The sequence below is a fragment of the Patella vulgata genome, chromosome 2 (genome assembly GCF_932274485.2).
Source record: "Patella vulgata chromosome 2, xgPatVulg1.2, whole genome shotgun sequence".
NCBI classification, from domain to species: Eukaryota; Metazoa; Mollusca; class Gastropoda; family Patellidae; genus Patella; species Patella vulgata.
Window position 1 is genome coordinate 14975249 of NC_065880.2, and position 17436 is coordinate 14992684.

The following is a 17436-nucleotide window of genomic DNA, read 5'->3' on the forward strand; positions in this document are numbered from 1 at the left end:
TTTTTGCAGCGAATCAAAACATGTGTGGTTCAGATTCAGAGAGTGTGAATAACTGAATAGAACTAAGACATTGGTATCTAAGAATCCGATCTTGACAACCCAGTCAATGGGTACTTGGTCAAGGACAATCACACATATTGCAAAACATTTCATATTCTGTGAAATACATCAAAGCGTGCTTCTGTTTTCTTTATGTCGATGCCAAATTTCTTCAAGCAATTGTAAATCAATTACGTAGTAAACCAAATGGATACCTGCTAGTACAACTATTATTATATTTAATTATAACATAAATATAATAGGAGAAAAAACATCACACTGTCTTATAATTATCATGAGATAAATATTTTTTTTTTTATTGACTACTTAACAAGTATTTTTTTTAAGATAATGACTCGTTCATGATGGTATGATAACCTAGCACAGTGCAACTCTTATATCTATTATTTCTATGTTGAAGGCTGCGAAAATCGCGGTAGATAAAAGAGAATGTAACACCTTATTCTAAAATCCATCTCTGATAAGGTTTTTTGGGTTTTAAAAAAATAAATGTAACTAATTTTAGATTGATAAAGTCTGGGACATCTGTTTGTTAACCAATCTGATTAAAACACAGATCCTATTTCGTTTCGTTTTTATAATTCGATATTTCGTTTTCTAGGCCTTCACAAATATAAAAAAACGATACGAATATTTTGTACATTGCTTTGCAAATCAACTTTCACCGAAAACAAAAAGAAACTGATAACATATTAACAATTAATAGATTATGAATAAAAATGTCCCATGAAGTCTGAAGGTGATTTCGATTTTTGCATTTTATCGAATCCTGAACATCTAACAATTTAAACTTTTTAGCGAAATGATAAACAATAACCTTTAGATTATCAATAGCAGCTCTAGGGTATTTATAACGTTTTATTGTTTTTATTCCCCTTTAAATTTGTTTGAGAAAAAAGGTCGTTGTATGTGTAACACCTGTGAAATGGTCTACTTTTTAGAGAAACTCTTGAAGATGATATTATATTAAATCTGGGTAACGGACAATTCATTCCCATCTGTACAAGTTATCAATACTGTAATTAAATCATTTTTGTTCTCATATTACTATACAAACTTCACCATGCCACAAAAAACATGTTCGATTAAGAAAACAAACATTATGTTCCCCTGAAAACATCGCTTTTACATCAAGTGCATGAAAAGAGGGAATTTCGTTCTATCATTTGATAATTTTGTTTTGTTTGATAATATCATCGATCGCATATTTTTTATATTTTTTGTCCAATCGTCAAATATTCTCAATTTAGTTTTTTAGTCGGCTATGTGATTTTCTCAAAGCTTCCTTCATAGAAAAAAAAATCATGTGCGGCGAAAACAAAAGCGGGATTACATTGTCTGTTACGGATAGACTTCGATTGTGTCATCCTCGCACTTAAAGGGTTCATGGAAGTTTAAAGCAATTTCCACTAATGTATAGTTAGTTGTGCGTTGTGGTGCCGAGGCAATAGGGCAGGAAATTTGTCGATATTCTGTCTAAAGACTATGGAATATTTATAAATACAGATATTATTATACAAGAGATGCGAAGAGAATCGAGAGAAAAAAAAATCGAATTTAACGGCGTTGTCACATCTGTGTTACGGCGCCATCTTCGAGTAATATTGACCAACTCGGCATGTCAAAGTAAATGTTCGTTCTCATAACTGGCATATGATAAATTTGTCAACCGCCATTAAAGTATAAAGAAAATATGAATAGAAGAATAAGACGTTGGCCTGGCTTTTGTTTTAGTTTGTGTTGAACTACGATTTAATCAGCAAATTGACTCACGGCTGGTAAAACGACTCGATGAATTATTTATTAAGAGGCATATAAGGAAAGTAATGTGATTGTCTCTTCAAGTTGGCCATTTGCTTTCAAAACGTTTCGAATGTCAAGGGTGACGCCTATGATGTTACTGTCGTAATGTGAGAAAAACGCTTTGAAGTTCCAAAGGTCAGTGGACATCAAAGGACCTTGAAGCGCAGGTAGAATTGTCACAGCAATTCACCATATCCGACATTTTAGATTTGTGGAAATAACGCGTGTTTTTGCATACACATTTATATTTAGCTGTCTTGAAGTAAAGAATAGAGAATTACGTTGCGGTTAATCGAATATAGCACGGATTTCTTTTAATGACAATAACTATACCTTTGTTGTTAATTTAGCGCAATTGCTTTGCTTTCAACGTTTTGGTCCTAATAACAAAGGTCAGCTGTATAAACGGTAATATGCGGGCTGTGGACAGCTGACCATCTAAAATAATTTTACAATGAGATATTAAACATTCTTGTATATTCCTACGCATCGGAAAGTAAACCCCAACAATGAATACCTCTTATCTTTTCTACAGGGATTTTAATGTACCAGTGTTGAAATGATTATATTTTTTTAAAAAGCAGTCAACAGCTTGTCAGTGTTTTGTTAAAGCATAGTTGAGCATCGTATTGGCCATGTGTATAAAATTGCATTGGGTCGTCCTTCTTAAGATGACTGACCAAGTGGAACCATGGGTTTGTAAGGCCTTGTCTGGACATCCACAGCAGTTGTCTTCGAGATAACATCAGTATGGAAGTGACCTTGTTTCTCTATAATTATGGTCCTAGCAAGTTAATTTTCCGCATTGTTCTCTGATCGAAATTCACGTCTGCTTTTTGACGTCTGTCACAAGACGTGGGAGACGATGTTTGTTTCACGTACACGTGACATACCAAAAATGAACGACGTCTGCACTTGTCAAACCGTATGCGTTGTACATTACACGTCTTCAGGCTCCATACACACCAGACAAAAGATGAACTTGAGTTGGAGAAGAGTAAAATGACTGAAGTGCGTGTGTCGTTGAGAAAATTGGCACAATACTATATTTACTGGTTTCGCTTTCGTCCTTGTGACTTTATTAAAAGAGGTAAAATTGAATGGGCATTACAAAGACATTTTCATTACCGTCAAAGCTGACTTGTCCGTAATTAACGTCATTCTATATTAACCGCAAAAACCATGCCTACTACTCGCTGTTCACAATACTACAACCACCTTTTCTAAATTTGATACGCCTTGCCTCATGCACCAGAGCGTATATTATTGACACACGAATCCTATCGATAATTTTAATGAAGAGAAAACAATCAATTTCTTCAACTGCTATTCTTTCAACTGTCAATTAACAAGAACATAAGTTTAACGACTGTGGTAATTTTAATTTCCGCCTTCCAATAAGACGCTTGAGACGCCTTTATCTTTAATTAACTGACATCGGTGAGTTGGTCTTCATCCATTTGTTGTGGAAACGAGTTGAAGATGAAAATGGAGTTTATGTACAGTTTTTAAAGCCATATAAAAACCGTTTCTTGAGGATGTTCGAGTATTTTCCTATTGGCAGGTAACCTTTTGTTGCACTGCATGTACTCGAGTACAATAGGCATCTATAACATTAAGACGAAGGTTAATGTTATCAACTATAACAACACTATAGCACGCTAGGCCAATTTCCGCTGAAACGTTACTGTCGATGGAATAGTGGCAAATCGTGTCCGAGCGCTCATTACACTAAATAGCTCGACAGGGGGCGCTACAATCGCTATCGACAATACACACTGGCGTGTTGACTTTTTGCGAAATCGCCTCCCGACATTCATCTTAAAGAGACCAATATTTAGTAATTAGGGTTCGATCATCCCCAGAGAGGAATTATTTCTTCCAAACGAGATTTTGGAAACGATTGATAAATCTATACATTTTACCGCATGCACCAATTATATGGTCATATATTCTCTTATTCACATTCATCTTAAATGTCAAAGTCGGTAAAACCACCATTGTTTCTAATATTTTGATCTTCAGACAAATTTTAAAACACAAAGAAACTTGAGAGAGTCTATGAGATGATAAGTTTTATGCTGGAAAATCTTGAAAGTTCTGAACTGACGCCGGGATATTTGGAAATGTCAAAGTTGAGGATATCTATATCAAGTTTTAAGACCTTTATTGATTTATTTAATGGAATAAAAGCCGTCATAGCGTATAATAATTGATTATTATGGAAAGTTTCCATGCTACACTGTCTACCTAAACTAACGACTACATGGGAAGTTGATAGAGTGTCTTTTTCCCACTAATGGCATCATTGAGCAATCCTTGTTGGCACATCGACTACATATAACAATCAATTTATCAGATTCGATTTTAATAGTTTTCACCTATATGGGGGGTCCAAGTGATGCTAAAAGACATTCTATGAGAAGCCCCCTTGTGCATTGATACTGTTAATGAGAATTGAAATTTATCCGATTGTCAATTAGACAGTGGAAATACCGCCCGTCGAGGACTTAGTCACCTGTTATTGCCCAGCTTTTGTTTTCAACCTTTATATTGGCGGCAGGAAATGCATTTGAAATAAGAACCGATGGAATATGCCGCGATACGAAAACAATCTCCTCTATTTTCAGTTCCCTGACTGCTTACAAAAATATCGATAACCAAGCTCGAGTTCTAATTCGACTTCATTGTATTTTGTTAGTGGTTATAGATTCATTGTTCTATAGACAGCGCAAAACCCAAAGCCTGTTTAAAACGCCAGAAACAAAACAAAAAAAAACCCTCTGTAAGATTTGTCGACATAAACCTTAAGCTGACGTATTTAATTCGACAATAAGACGCTGATAATGTCAGGCCACAAATATGGCGGAGTGATCCATTGAATTGACTTCCGGTAAAGTGGTGTATATTACGCAGCGTAATAGAGTACAGGATACAACGCGAGCTGTTCTATTAAGTACGTCAGAATTTGGAGTCGTAATCCACTATAGATTAAGGAAATTAACTGTAATTAGAAATTTAGTTAGCGAAGGAAAAGACGCGAGTCTGACACCACATCGCGTGCGTGACGCTCTTCCGGAAGTAAGCGTGAATCGTGAATGAGGCCATTTATTTGCTTTCATTTGAGTTTTCCTTTTTGCGTGGATATCTTGAATTTGTCTCAGACTGGGGCGGCCATTACTGAATATCAATTTGTTGAATTGCCGTTTTCTTTTCTTTATTGAAATCGTCTGGTGTTTTAAGATATCACTTAACAAGTTCAGCAATTTTCCCTTTTCCCGAATAAATATAATGTTTCATTGCTTCTTAATGAGTTGATAACCCTTACACAGACCACAATTCTTTTCCCATTTCTGCTTTTGGATAAATAAATAAATTAATTCTTTCGTTTCAGTAACGAATGGAAATAATGATGGAGAAAGACTTGACGTAAGTAAATTAAGGTTTCTTTGACGGACAATAAAATCCAGTACGAAATTTTAATAATAATAATATGTTTATCTCAGTAGTTTTAATGTGAGGTATTTGCCCAAATTTAAATTTTTAAGTATGATAAGCCCATCTACAATATTCATAACGGGAGTGATGAAGAAAAATCCATTGAACTGATCAAGTTTATTTCATATATTTTATTAAATTAGTTATGGTATGAAAGACAAGCTAAAATTCCCCGAACCGAAGATTCAAGCATAGAACAAGCACAAATATTACCCAATGGTCAAGTTGCTGTTTACGCTACCGGTTACCCTCAATTCACTGCTAATCCCTCTACAGAAGTAAAACAAGAATTCCATATAACAACCGGCAATAGTACAGATTCCCATAATTCAGCAGGTGCATACAGCCCCGCTATAGGTGAGTTATAAAATCATAAGGTGTACTTTTATGTTGTAATTTTGTAATATTTTTTCTGCACGACCTAAGTTTTATTTTCGTAATGTTTAACTGAAAGGGTGAATCTATATTAATGTTGTCGTGTCCATGCTTTCTAACTTTTTTTTTTTGTTTGTGCATTTTGAAATATTTTCCAAGGCTAGAAAAATGTAATTACTTACGTTAAAAACTACCAAACGGTATTGACCAAAACGGGACCATCATTATTTTGGTGAACTTTATAGAAATTTGGAATTTAAACTTCCCAAAGTTAGAAGTTTTATGCATTTTCCAGTCTTTTGTTGTTGTTTTGTTGTCCAGTCTTATTAGATAGTGATTTTCTATTGCACGTTTTGTTTTCTTTTTCGTTTTTGAGGTTCTTCAATCTCACCAATTAACACTGCTGCTACCCCAGGCATTAATGAACGAAAACCAGTGATTGTAACAGTTATATCAGAACATTCGGAAACGCCACCTCTCAAATACGAAGAAGGTAAACAAATAGAATTCCCGCTACTACTGTTTTTTTCTTTTCCTTTCTTTTTATGTACGACGCACTCTTTTAATAATATATTCCTATTGCATGAACGATATTATAAACATTGCTGTAATATGTTGTTCATTCTTTCGACATCCTGTATTATTCGAATTGCTCTTCGGTTTTCTGCTTTCTTACATTTTGAGCTCTTTGATGTTACAATTTTTTATAAATAAGGATTCTATCTGCATTATTTCTTGGGGTGGGAGTGGTTGGCTGGGGCGGGGGAGGGGGGTATGATCAGTTAGAATACAAAAAAGAAATCTCTAAAAACAACATAATTTTATGGTGTGATGGGAAATAGGAGCAATTCGAAATTTTTAATAGTGGATTGAACCGATTTGAAATGGACTGTATTATAAATGTTGCATGGTATCTTATTATTTTATCTAAATATTATTTTGAAGTGAATGTGATTTATGGAAGAATGGTAATGTGCAATTGTTGATATTTATTATCTGTCATGTTAGAAGGTTGTTTGGTTTAGAAAAGTAAATTATACGAGGGTGTCCATTTCACAAAACTTCGTCCAATTTCTCCGGAAACAGATTTTGAAAATTCGAAAAAGAACCGCCAATTGGAAGGCGGTACCTATTTACGAAGTTATGTGAACTTGGATATTTATTGTAATGAGGTTGTATATGTTTATATAGTAAACCCTTACCATTATTATTTCTTGCATGGTTGGTAACCCAAACATTTGCATGCCTTGCTTATCCCTTTCCAGCCACCAACAACAATGAACCCTCTCCCACCTCCAAGAGTAGCACCCCAAATATATCCGGAAGTACGACTTTTACCGAGTTGAAACCAGTTCCGTCGGTCACGCCAATCAATCAATATACACCACTTCCGTCTATTGGACAGTTTTCAAGTAAGCACCTGGGTAATCAATTTTAATAGTTTTATTTTTCTTATGTTGGATTCTTTAAAGAATTTAACTGACAGGAACTCTATATTATATGACTCTTGTTTGGTTTCTGGATGTCTATTTTATTTTGTATTTATATTTTATGGTTGCAATATTTTCATTTGGGTTGCTTGTTTGTTTTATGTTGTAATTTATATATTATGTTTTTCGATTGAAATACATTCTTTCAAAAAAAAAACAACCCAAAACACACACACACACACAAAAAAAATATTACCTGTTTAATACATACAGCAAGATTTTACATAGAAGCCATTTGGTTTTTTTTATGATCTATGAACATTTTTTGTTTGAAATTGAAGTAAATAGGACTAAGTTTATTATTAGAATGATAAAGAATGTATTAAATTATCGTCAATGAGAGCGGGTGTCAACAGGTCAGTGTAACACAGTAATTGATGATTGTCAATGTCATAATATGACCTCAATCTGGTGATACTAATTATAGACAATGATGTCATTATTCATAAAGCACGTGTAGGCAATATTGTTTTAACACGTGACTATAAAATTCTATCGTGTCGAGGCAGTTATTGTTGACAACTAGATCAGGGGCCAGAATCTCGCACGTGCCCTATAAAAATTTAATTGAAAATATTGAGCCATTAGAGGTTTAATGAAATTGACTTAAACATGGTTAACAATGGCTTTATTTATACAATATTAGCTGATGCCACCGTGATATTGTTTAACGACAATCTTGTGATGTGTAGTAGCTACTCTTCTTTACATTTCCTTTCGTTTTATTTAATCTGGGTCTATATATTTGTGTATAAATCTAAATGTAAAATGTCCTTTTTCCAGCACCAGCCATTAGTTACAGTACAAACCCTACACCATATTCTAGCCAATCAGCAGTGAATAGCACAGTTCCCCTTATGTTAAATCAAGTTGGCAGTATATATAATACCGGAAATGTACCAGGTTAGTATAACTTTAATGCATGCACCTTTAAACACAAATGGCTGAAAATTAAAATGGGTATGTATCGGATTTTAATTTGAACGACCTTAAAGTTTAAGTACATACCTATTATGTAAATTCTTTCTATACAAAGTAGGTTAAGTAAGCGTTTATTAATGACCGAATGTCTACCAAATTTGCAATGTGTTTGTGATTGAAGTGCACTAATGTTTTTATGATGAAAATAATCGCTATTAGCTCAAGAAATACGAAACGATGGCTATCGGGGATCACGTGATAATGTTTAGCTAATGGAAATGATATGCAAATCTCAATCTTCTATTTGCTATCACATGTAATTCAATAATGGAGGGGAAATGAATTGATACCGTAGCACAAGTTAACTGTCGACTAAATTATAGGATATTAAAGCTGCTTTTGTCATGGAAATTCTGAGCGGCGAGGATAAGCAAACTATCAAGTGGACGAGGCATGTTAGGCAAACTCATAACTCAAAGAGACGAGTGGTCTCCGCCATTTGTTGTAATTACTCAATCACGCAATGTAGTTAACATTTGCCACGTTTGTCAATAATTCATCAAATGACTGTATCACTAGACTTGACTAGCTTCCTAATTCTCAATATGTTATAAAAAAAACATCCTCTCAGACTGTAGACAGTATATTTGAATCTGTGGCATTTAGGATATCTTGTTGGCATTGCAGATCGCATGTATTAAGGTAAAATGGTCTAAAATTTGTGTAATGTCCGATATGCAGATGTCATGATATTTTCGTAATAGCATGGTGTCTACTACATAATTTGATGTTGGCATATAACCAATGCATAAGATTACACATTCATGCATTTCAAATTTCGCATCTTATGAATTTTTCATTCTCGGATTTCGAATTTTATTCATCTAGTTTATAAATGCTTAACCCTTTTCCGGTCGTGATTGGAAGATAACATATCTCAACAAGTCGTAGAAATAATAATGGGGTCCAAAGGGTTAACTGATGAGTTTAGTTGTTGGGTGATTATCAGAGATTTAATTTCACTAATCACTCTATTGGTTAGTTGTTTAGGGAATTCAGGCAGACGAACTAAAAGTAGATGGTCTCCAAGCGGAATTGTATGAGCGCCTGGCAATAAATTTATTGGGAGGGTATAGGATAGTTAATGATTACCGTGAAATCTTGTTTGGACTATGAGGGCACAGGCGTTTGCTGGTAATACAATTACAAGACAATTGGATAAATTGCATGTAATCATATCAATGGAAGATTGTTATTCCCCCACTGAGATGACGGCTTCAGTATTGAGATGTGATTTAGTTTGATGTATTGCCTCGTCTGGTCTGGAAAATAGGCATGTGAGAAGTGAGATTGCCTTGCTTTCACTTGATTATATTCCAACGGTATATCGTGTTACGAGCTGTAGTGATTAGAGCTGATTTCAAGTCTTTGACTGATTACCAACAATTCCCCATCAATACCTCGCCTTTATTCCAATTCTCTCTCGAGATACCAGCCTCTTTTTATTCGGTAATATTGGAATTATATCGCCGACCGGCTCCGATGTTCATCTTGAATGGATCCTTTTGTCGCAAATTTTCTCAAAGGGAGAGAGTAAAAAGCTTCCCAGATCAATAGTAATGTAGTCTTATATCAAGATATGTCAATAGCGAAATAGATTCCTAACTTGAATACACCACTCATTTTTCACTAAGCATCACTCCAAGGCAAAGTCTGTGTTTTGTTTCAAAAGAGAAAAATAGACGTCCCCAAAACCTCTTTATCAGCTATCATAATACATTAAAACATTAAACACACTTGTCATTGGAATGAGATATCGAATATTGCACAATTTTAATATTTTAACGGTGGGATGCAATTTTTAATAAAATGCCTTTATTATAATTGATAAATGTGAATATGAGACACTTTTTCAGGTAAAAATCGATCATGCAATTAAATTGGTTTAAAACTGTGTGAAAGTTTATTGAAAATTTCTTCTGAAAAAAAAACAACATCACCAGAGCACCTTTGGGGTTTTTCTTCGATAATAAATTAATTAACTTATTTTATGAATACATGTATTACATTAGCTGAAAAAGGGTGTCCCATGCCTTGATATTCTCATTACTAATTTAATTTAACTTTAATCTTATCATTTTTAAGTTCTTGCTACAACACGTTTAGTGTTATCGGGCCATTGTTCTCAACCTGGACATTTTTTTTTCTCTTCAAAACTTGTATTCATGAATAAAATGCCACATCCATTAAGAATAAAAACTCCATATTTCTTAATGATATATTTGATATATTATGGCCTTTATGGCATATATCATGTCATCAAAATTCACTTTAGGCAATGAGGCGTTAACTATTAAACTATAAAGAAGGGAATTATTGATACAGATTTCAACAAAATGTATTTACCCGATCTGCTGATAGCCTTCTTCCCCCCGCTTTTTCTCTTCAACAGCTCTTGCTAATATATGACTAGTGAGGACAATTCTAGCACAGCGGGAGACTATCATAACAAATGTGTTGAGATGCGAAATAATATGATCTTTCATATTAAAGCACCCCGAAAGCATTTTTCACGAATTATGAGATTTTTTAATGGCACTCTAGAAGATCTCTTCGGAAGTGAAGTAGCGAAAATCACTTAGATGGACTCGTCATTGTTTTCGCCGAAAGCCGTATAATAATTGGTCCTTAGGGAACCCGTCTAATTTTGCTGCCTCGTTGTTTTACAAATCACAATTCCTATTAATTAGTTAGGCCAGGTTTGGTTTTGTTGTTCGTCTTGTCTCGGCACCCGGTCGGCCCCATTAATTCCCGATAAAATACGATTGTCTTTATAGCTCACTCGTCGCATCTTTTCTATATTTTGTTTCACAAAACTAACTTGGCTCGAAATAATAAGGTTGGAATAATATTATTTAGAGTAGTCGATGTTGAAAGAGTGAAGGGGGAAATAGGCTTTATTGTCGAAGTTTTGATCTAATTTTGCCTGTCACTTGCCAATGAAATGGAAGTTGCTATGAGCCATAACCCAATCAGATGGAAGCCTACGGGGACGTACGATCAATTAAGGCGCTGTCTCGATTTACTTCATTTCATTATCCGCGCGGTCTTGGCAAAATACATGCCGGACGCGCCGTGTTTGAGAAACGTTTAATGGCAATAATGTTTAGGTTGCGAAAAATAATAGTCATTTCTGTTGGCACACACCTCACGGGGGTGAAATGGCGGGAAAACTATTGTAAATTATACCCTTGATAAATATAAACAGATTTGTGGAAACTGACACCGTATAGAAAGACTTGTATGCACCCAGCTGTTATAGCATTGTTTTGGATAATCTGCGGCTAAAATATATTGTCAACACCATATCCCACGACACGCCAAAACAAAAACTAGGTTGAAATCAGATGACTTCTCACTGCGATGTTTTTATTGCACACTATTCCTCCGGGGTTTTCTACCAATATAAAAGTTTGGAGAACAGGTCTTAATATAAATATATTTTGTGGAATAACAAAGTGCGAGCTCCCCTTGGTTAGCCTAATACAACGAAAATTTAAAAAAAAAACCTCTAGCTTTACCAAAAGTATTAGATTTTCTGACATAAGTAATTAAAAAGATAGTCGTTACATAAGAGCTAAATCTGCCTTTTGTTGGTTTTTATTTTGACTTCAAATGTTATATAAATTATTATTTAGACATTTATTCGCACAACAAGCCTATAATGAACTCTGTAGACTATCAGATGGCGCAGATGTTAACGGATTGAAATACGATCGCCATTTAATGATTTAATTTAAAAATGAGGAAGTGACCGAGTCTCGATTAACAAGTAACTTTGTTACGATAATAAACAATCTATGTCAAAACTTCAAACAGTGTGATAACATCGCTCAGAATAAAGAAATTTGAATGAAATTTTCCATATATTATATTTGAATTATATATTTTGCACCTATTTTAGCAAGAACAGCTAGCTCTTATCTAAATCTTACATAATGCATCTTTATTTGCGTTGGTTGAAATGAGTATCGGTTTACGTTTCAAATTTTATATCCACAATTCCAACTAATGGCGAAATATGCCCGATTCTGTGTTCAACAGTCGACAGTTTAAGCAAGCAAAACAAAACCGAAATTAAAATAAGTAAAATAAATCGACTTCCGTTTGAGCTGTCGACTTGAAAACATAATCCAAAAAACACATCAGGTCAATCGAATCCAACTTTTTATTTTGAACTAAATCAAAAAACTCCAGTTCCTTTAAGAATATTAATTGTTGTATATATTTATTTACATAAATTATTTTTTTCTATTTTCAGCAGGAGATTATACAACGTATAACTCAGTCCCTTACACACAATATGGTTCAGCACCCTACACAATAGATCCATCTTACATGAGATATGGAGCGCCAAGTGGCCTTTTAAGTGAGTATTGTTATTAACTTGCCAATTTCTAAAATTAAATTTATCGTTTCCATAATAAAATAATTCATACTACAAATTTAAATTTAAAATTTTGATTTTAATAAACAGGCTAAGCTTATTTAGTTAGATATATGAAACGATTTCTATTTTAAATGCTTCCCGATCGTGTAAAGACTTTAAGTCAATTGAGCAAAAAGTAAAGCTTTTTCTAACCTATATATACTAACAGTGTGAGGACAGAAAGAAGAACTAGGCCTTTTACTAATTACAGACACACCCTACTACTACCCACATAGTGCCCGAACAGATACTACCACGGCCATAGGCAAGAGTTAGAAAGTCAACTACTGTCACCACCATCTTTATTACGTCATAAGACCACTTCTCATCACCACAGATAGTCTCCGGTTAAAACGATTGGATAAAAATCGTATGCATCTGGTGGAACTTTCTTTTTCTTGGAGACATGCCAGATGACATGGAATAAAATGACGTAATTCATTGATCATACAACACTATACATTCAAGTTCATGGGCGTAGCTTCGTGGTAGAATTGAATGGGGTATTGCAGTTGACTGAAAACAAAATGGCTGACATTAGAAGCACGTGTTGATCATGTGATGCAGATTTCCCACTGCTCCTACGTGGGTGCGCCCATAACATGATTTCAGTATAACAATGAAGAACTTTATGTGATATGCATTACTCTATTTATATACATGTAGGTAGTATTTACCATTTATATACAAAATGGTTGAAGACAAAGTCCCATATATCTAGTATATATACGCAATTTATATCATAAATAGAATTATATATAATTATATAAGTACAAACAGAGAGGGATATATATATAGATGAACCACACGAGAGGAGTTACATATATATCTCTATATATATAAATACAGAGAGATTATTATGTGTATTATTTATTTAATATTGAACAAAAAAATATTAATTAACATGGCATTTTGTTGATTTGTTTGTGCCATATAAAGAAAAAAAAATAAACCGCTTTGACATCTCCTGAGAACATCCATGTAAACAGCATTTAGTAACACTTCATACCGCGTGGTGTTCATATATACTAATCAAAATATTATTTTGTGTGCAATATGTAGGTAAAACATTGTCATTGTGTAAAAAAAATCAATAATTTACTTCATATAATAACCATTTTTAATCTTAGCCAACGCTTGCATCATTTAAGCACATGACAAAGCTACGCACGTCTTTTTCCTTGTATTAAACTAGTATAGCAACTGTTTTAAAATGAGAGAAACAATTTTATTTTCTATAGTTTGGCGATTATTAATATTTAAGTCCTAGCCTATATCTACATACGGTTTTAAGTTTTCAAATGCTACCTTAAGTTGTAAACAATAAAGCAGTGAAATGCGTTTAGCTGCTTTTGTAATTGGCTAAAAATAGAAGTAAGCTCATTGTTGTCTAGCTATATATGGAATTGAAGTTAGCTATATGGCCAGTAAATCGGATATGACGTGATTAGCTAGCTTCCGTGCCCTAAATTAGACCAAGGGTTTAACGGAAAAGCTAGGAACCAGATATGAGATGAGACTGCTGGAGCTAATAATTGGGTATGAAGTGGTTATCTAGCTTTCATACCCTAAATCAGACCAAGGGTTTAAACGGAAAAGCTAGGAATCAGATATGAGAATGTAGAAGCTAATAATTAGATATGAAGTAAGATATATTTAGCTACCATTGAGCTTAACTATAGCCAACATTGGGATTCTGAAGAATTGCTCAAAGTAATTATTTAGTATATACTTACTATATAAGAAATGGTGTAGATTAGTGTACAATACGAAAGTAGAAAACATGTACCAAACCGAACATCTCGGTCACTTTGCCGGTCCTCGGGTATTTAAACATTTTGGACATTTGCTCAGTTTTTTTTTGCATAGTTTATTATTACAATTATTATTATTTTAACCAGACAGAATATATACATCTACATATATGTATGTCTGTAATTGTATTATAATCACTGTAGATATTTTTAATAAGATAATGCTTCATTTGTTTAATTGTTATGTGTGTAAAAAATAAACAGTCTTTTTGAGATTATATATAGACCTAAACTCTACTTCGTTGGAGGGAACGAATACTCCTTCGATAAGACTACGGGCGCCCTCTATTGTGTAAGTTCCCCCATGAAGGGACATAACTCTAAGGGCCTCGAGTTTTATCGACTTGTTACATAATAATTTTCTTGCCAATATTCATTGTTTGCATTTGTATATATGTGTGAAAATGGCTCATAAATTGAAACGTCAGTAATATAATGCGTTTCTGTTAGAAATTTCAGAAACCAATCGACACATTAAGTTAGTTAGAAATCCGAACACTTTTAGCTCTTAGTTATATACCACACATTTATAAGTGCTATAAACTGACATCGTCTAATATGTATATAATGAACATATTATCTAGATTTTTCTATGTTTTTTTCCAATTGTGTCTCGAAATAAACGGAAAACAGAAAAAGGAGAGAGTGCCAGTTATTATTAATATCAATAAATAATATTAATAACAATAAAAACTCACTTGTACAAAATTCATTAATTAACACCCTTGTTTGAAGTATTTTAATCTTATTGTTTTCTGTCCTTTATTTGACATATTATGTATTATATTAAGACAATTTGTTACTATATATATATATATAAACTGCTGAAATATTTGTGTTCCCTTTTGTTCTCCATAACATTGTCTTAGTTTTAACGTTAACTTCTCTCTTTTTTTTTTACATATTTTAACCCGCACAAAACATGTAAATGATATCAATACAAAGTTTTAAAAACTTATTACACTCATTGCAAGTATCATTTGAAATAATACCAATTTTATTTTTAGGATTATTAGTAATTTCTTCTTTATCAATAAACGAACATAAGGCGGTCATTTTGTGATGATCTGTAAGATGTCTCATATTCCTGTCAGTATATTTTAAGAGTTAAATGTTATATGTGTTAATTCAGTATTTGTTCAAATGTTTTTAAGAAACCATTGCTTATTATTATATCTACAGATACCTTCTTCACTATAATATGTATAGTGTGAATTTCATATGGAATAAATCTCATATTATTCTTTTATTAAAATAGCTTGTCGTTGTTTTTTGGGTTTTTTTAAATTATCTTATGTCTGTTTTATATATATATTTTTAAAGGATCCTGGGGGGTTTATTTTTCAATTTATGTCGGTCGATTATCGCAAATCCAGGCATCTTTGAAGATGCTGAACCATTCCTGAAAAAATATGTTAACTGAAAATTACAATCTTACAACAACTAGATTGTCGCTCAAGTTCGTTGTCTTCAACTATATGCCCCACCCCCATGTCTGGCTCCAACAAGAAGTAGAAACCAATATTTTATAGGTTCTTCCCTCTGGAAAGAACTCAAAAGGTGGGCACTACCATTGGTGATTTAATTTAATAATACAGTATAGGACACACCAGAGCCGGTTGCAGTAAATGCGAGGCCAGAAGTTACAGGATATTACAATCTGGTTAAAGCACAGATCCTATTTCGTTTCGTTTTTATAGTTCAAAATTTCGTTTTACTAGTCTTTACTACACTTGGATCTGGAAGAATTGTTATTTAACTCGTGTTCTGAATGGTGTCAGGGATAAGCCAATAAAACGGTCTGTTAATCAAATGTCTGACGTCATAGGTCAAAAGTTGGTCTTTTGACCCCTGACGTGACCTATCGCTATAATTTGTCAGATCTTCATGTAGTGTAGGCCATCGAAAGTAGAAAAAAACGAAAAGAAATATAGATCTGTATTTTAATCAGATTGAGGATATTAACACATTGCAGGATATGAAATACTTCAATCAGGCCTATATTCATTCATTTAAAACCAACTATGCTTTACTTCACAATCTAATTAGTAAAATTGATTGATACCCGAAAAAAGTTGGTGACCTGCAGGTCCCTTTTTCTCGTGCGACACCCATTTTGAGGAAATTGGTCAAATGTGTCCAAAACCGGCTCTGCACACAGCTGGCTATAAAGCTAGACTCGTAGCCCTCCACCTCCCCTGCCATTCAGCCTACTGCTGTAAGCTGAATATGAGACGTTTTCCGGGCACATAAAAATTTGAGTATTCGTATGAAAGACATTGACAGTAATTTGTTGAGGGTATATCAATTCATTTGATGTTCGTAGGTATTTCATGGAATGAGTACCAACATGCCCCCTTCCCATTCTGGCGTAAATGTAAATATTGATTTTAGAAATAAAACCACCTAGGTTGCATTAAAATAAACCTTTCAGTCTGGGATAATCCGTGTAATTTAGCAATATACACTATTTTTACCAATTCTGAAAGATCATGGAAGAAAGTGGTTATGTCAGTGGCGCTTTTCAATGCGTTATGTATTCTGAATAACTCACAGGGGCGTAGCAAGGTTGTTGCGATGGGGGTCTCCATACCATCGCTATGTTTTACGACATTTTGTTAAAATAGCACAATGAAGGAAGAAATAAGCAAAAAAATGAACTACATTTTAAAATGTACCAAATACATTTTATAACAAGCATAACTTTAAAGTTATCTTTATATTTGTGGAGCAATATAATTTATAAATCTGAAAAGGAGGGGAGAGCATAATTATATTCTCTCTTGTACTTGCCTTGCCACCGAATGACCACAGAACTATAATACCTCATTAGCCACGTCAAGTAGTATAAGGTCTTCTACAAAGAGCAAGCCTCGTGCACGACACTCGTTCTCATCATTTAGACCGATGACGCGTGACACTGGACGCAAATACAGAGACCGTTAGTATTATTATAAAGCGTGCAGCAGCAGTTACAAAAATATCC

General features: G+C 33.8%; 1 protein-coding gene across 9 annotated transcripts in view; it reads left to right on the forward strand.

Moving 5' to 3' along the window:
- The window catches only part of LOC126811343 (paired box protein Pax-5), an 81070-nt gene extending 65363 nt beyond the window's left edge, over positions 1 to 15707 (forward strand). For 5 of the 9 annotated variants that reach the window (XM_050536862.2, XM_050536865.2, XM_050536857.2 and 2 more), the window contains 7 exons: positions 5258 to 5292; positions 5505 to 5718; positions 6113 to 6229; positions 7002 to 7160; positions 8010 to 8129; positions 12469 to 12576; positions 12848 to 15707. In XM_050536862.2, the coding sequence (XP_050392819.1) occupies positions 5258 to 5292; positions 5505 to 5718; positions 6113 to 6229; positions 7002 to 7160; positions 8010 to 8129; positions 12469 to 12576; positions 12848 to 12912 (818 nt within the window). In that variant the 3' untranslated portion in view covers positions 12913 to 15707. Of the gene's footprint in view, positions 1 to 5257; positions 5293 to 5504; positions 5719 to 6112; positions 6230 to 7001; positions 7161 to 8009; positions 8130 to 12468; positions 12577 to 12805 lie in introns of all 9 variants that reach the window. The other 4 variants (XM_050536860.2, XM_050536858.2, XM_050536864.2 and 1 more) reach the window with 4 other exon arrangements.
- The last annotated feature ends 1729 nt before the right edge of the window (positions 15708 to 17436 follow it).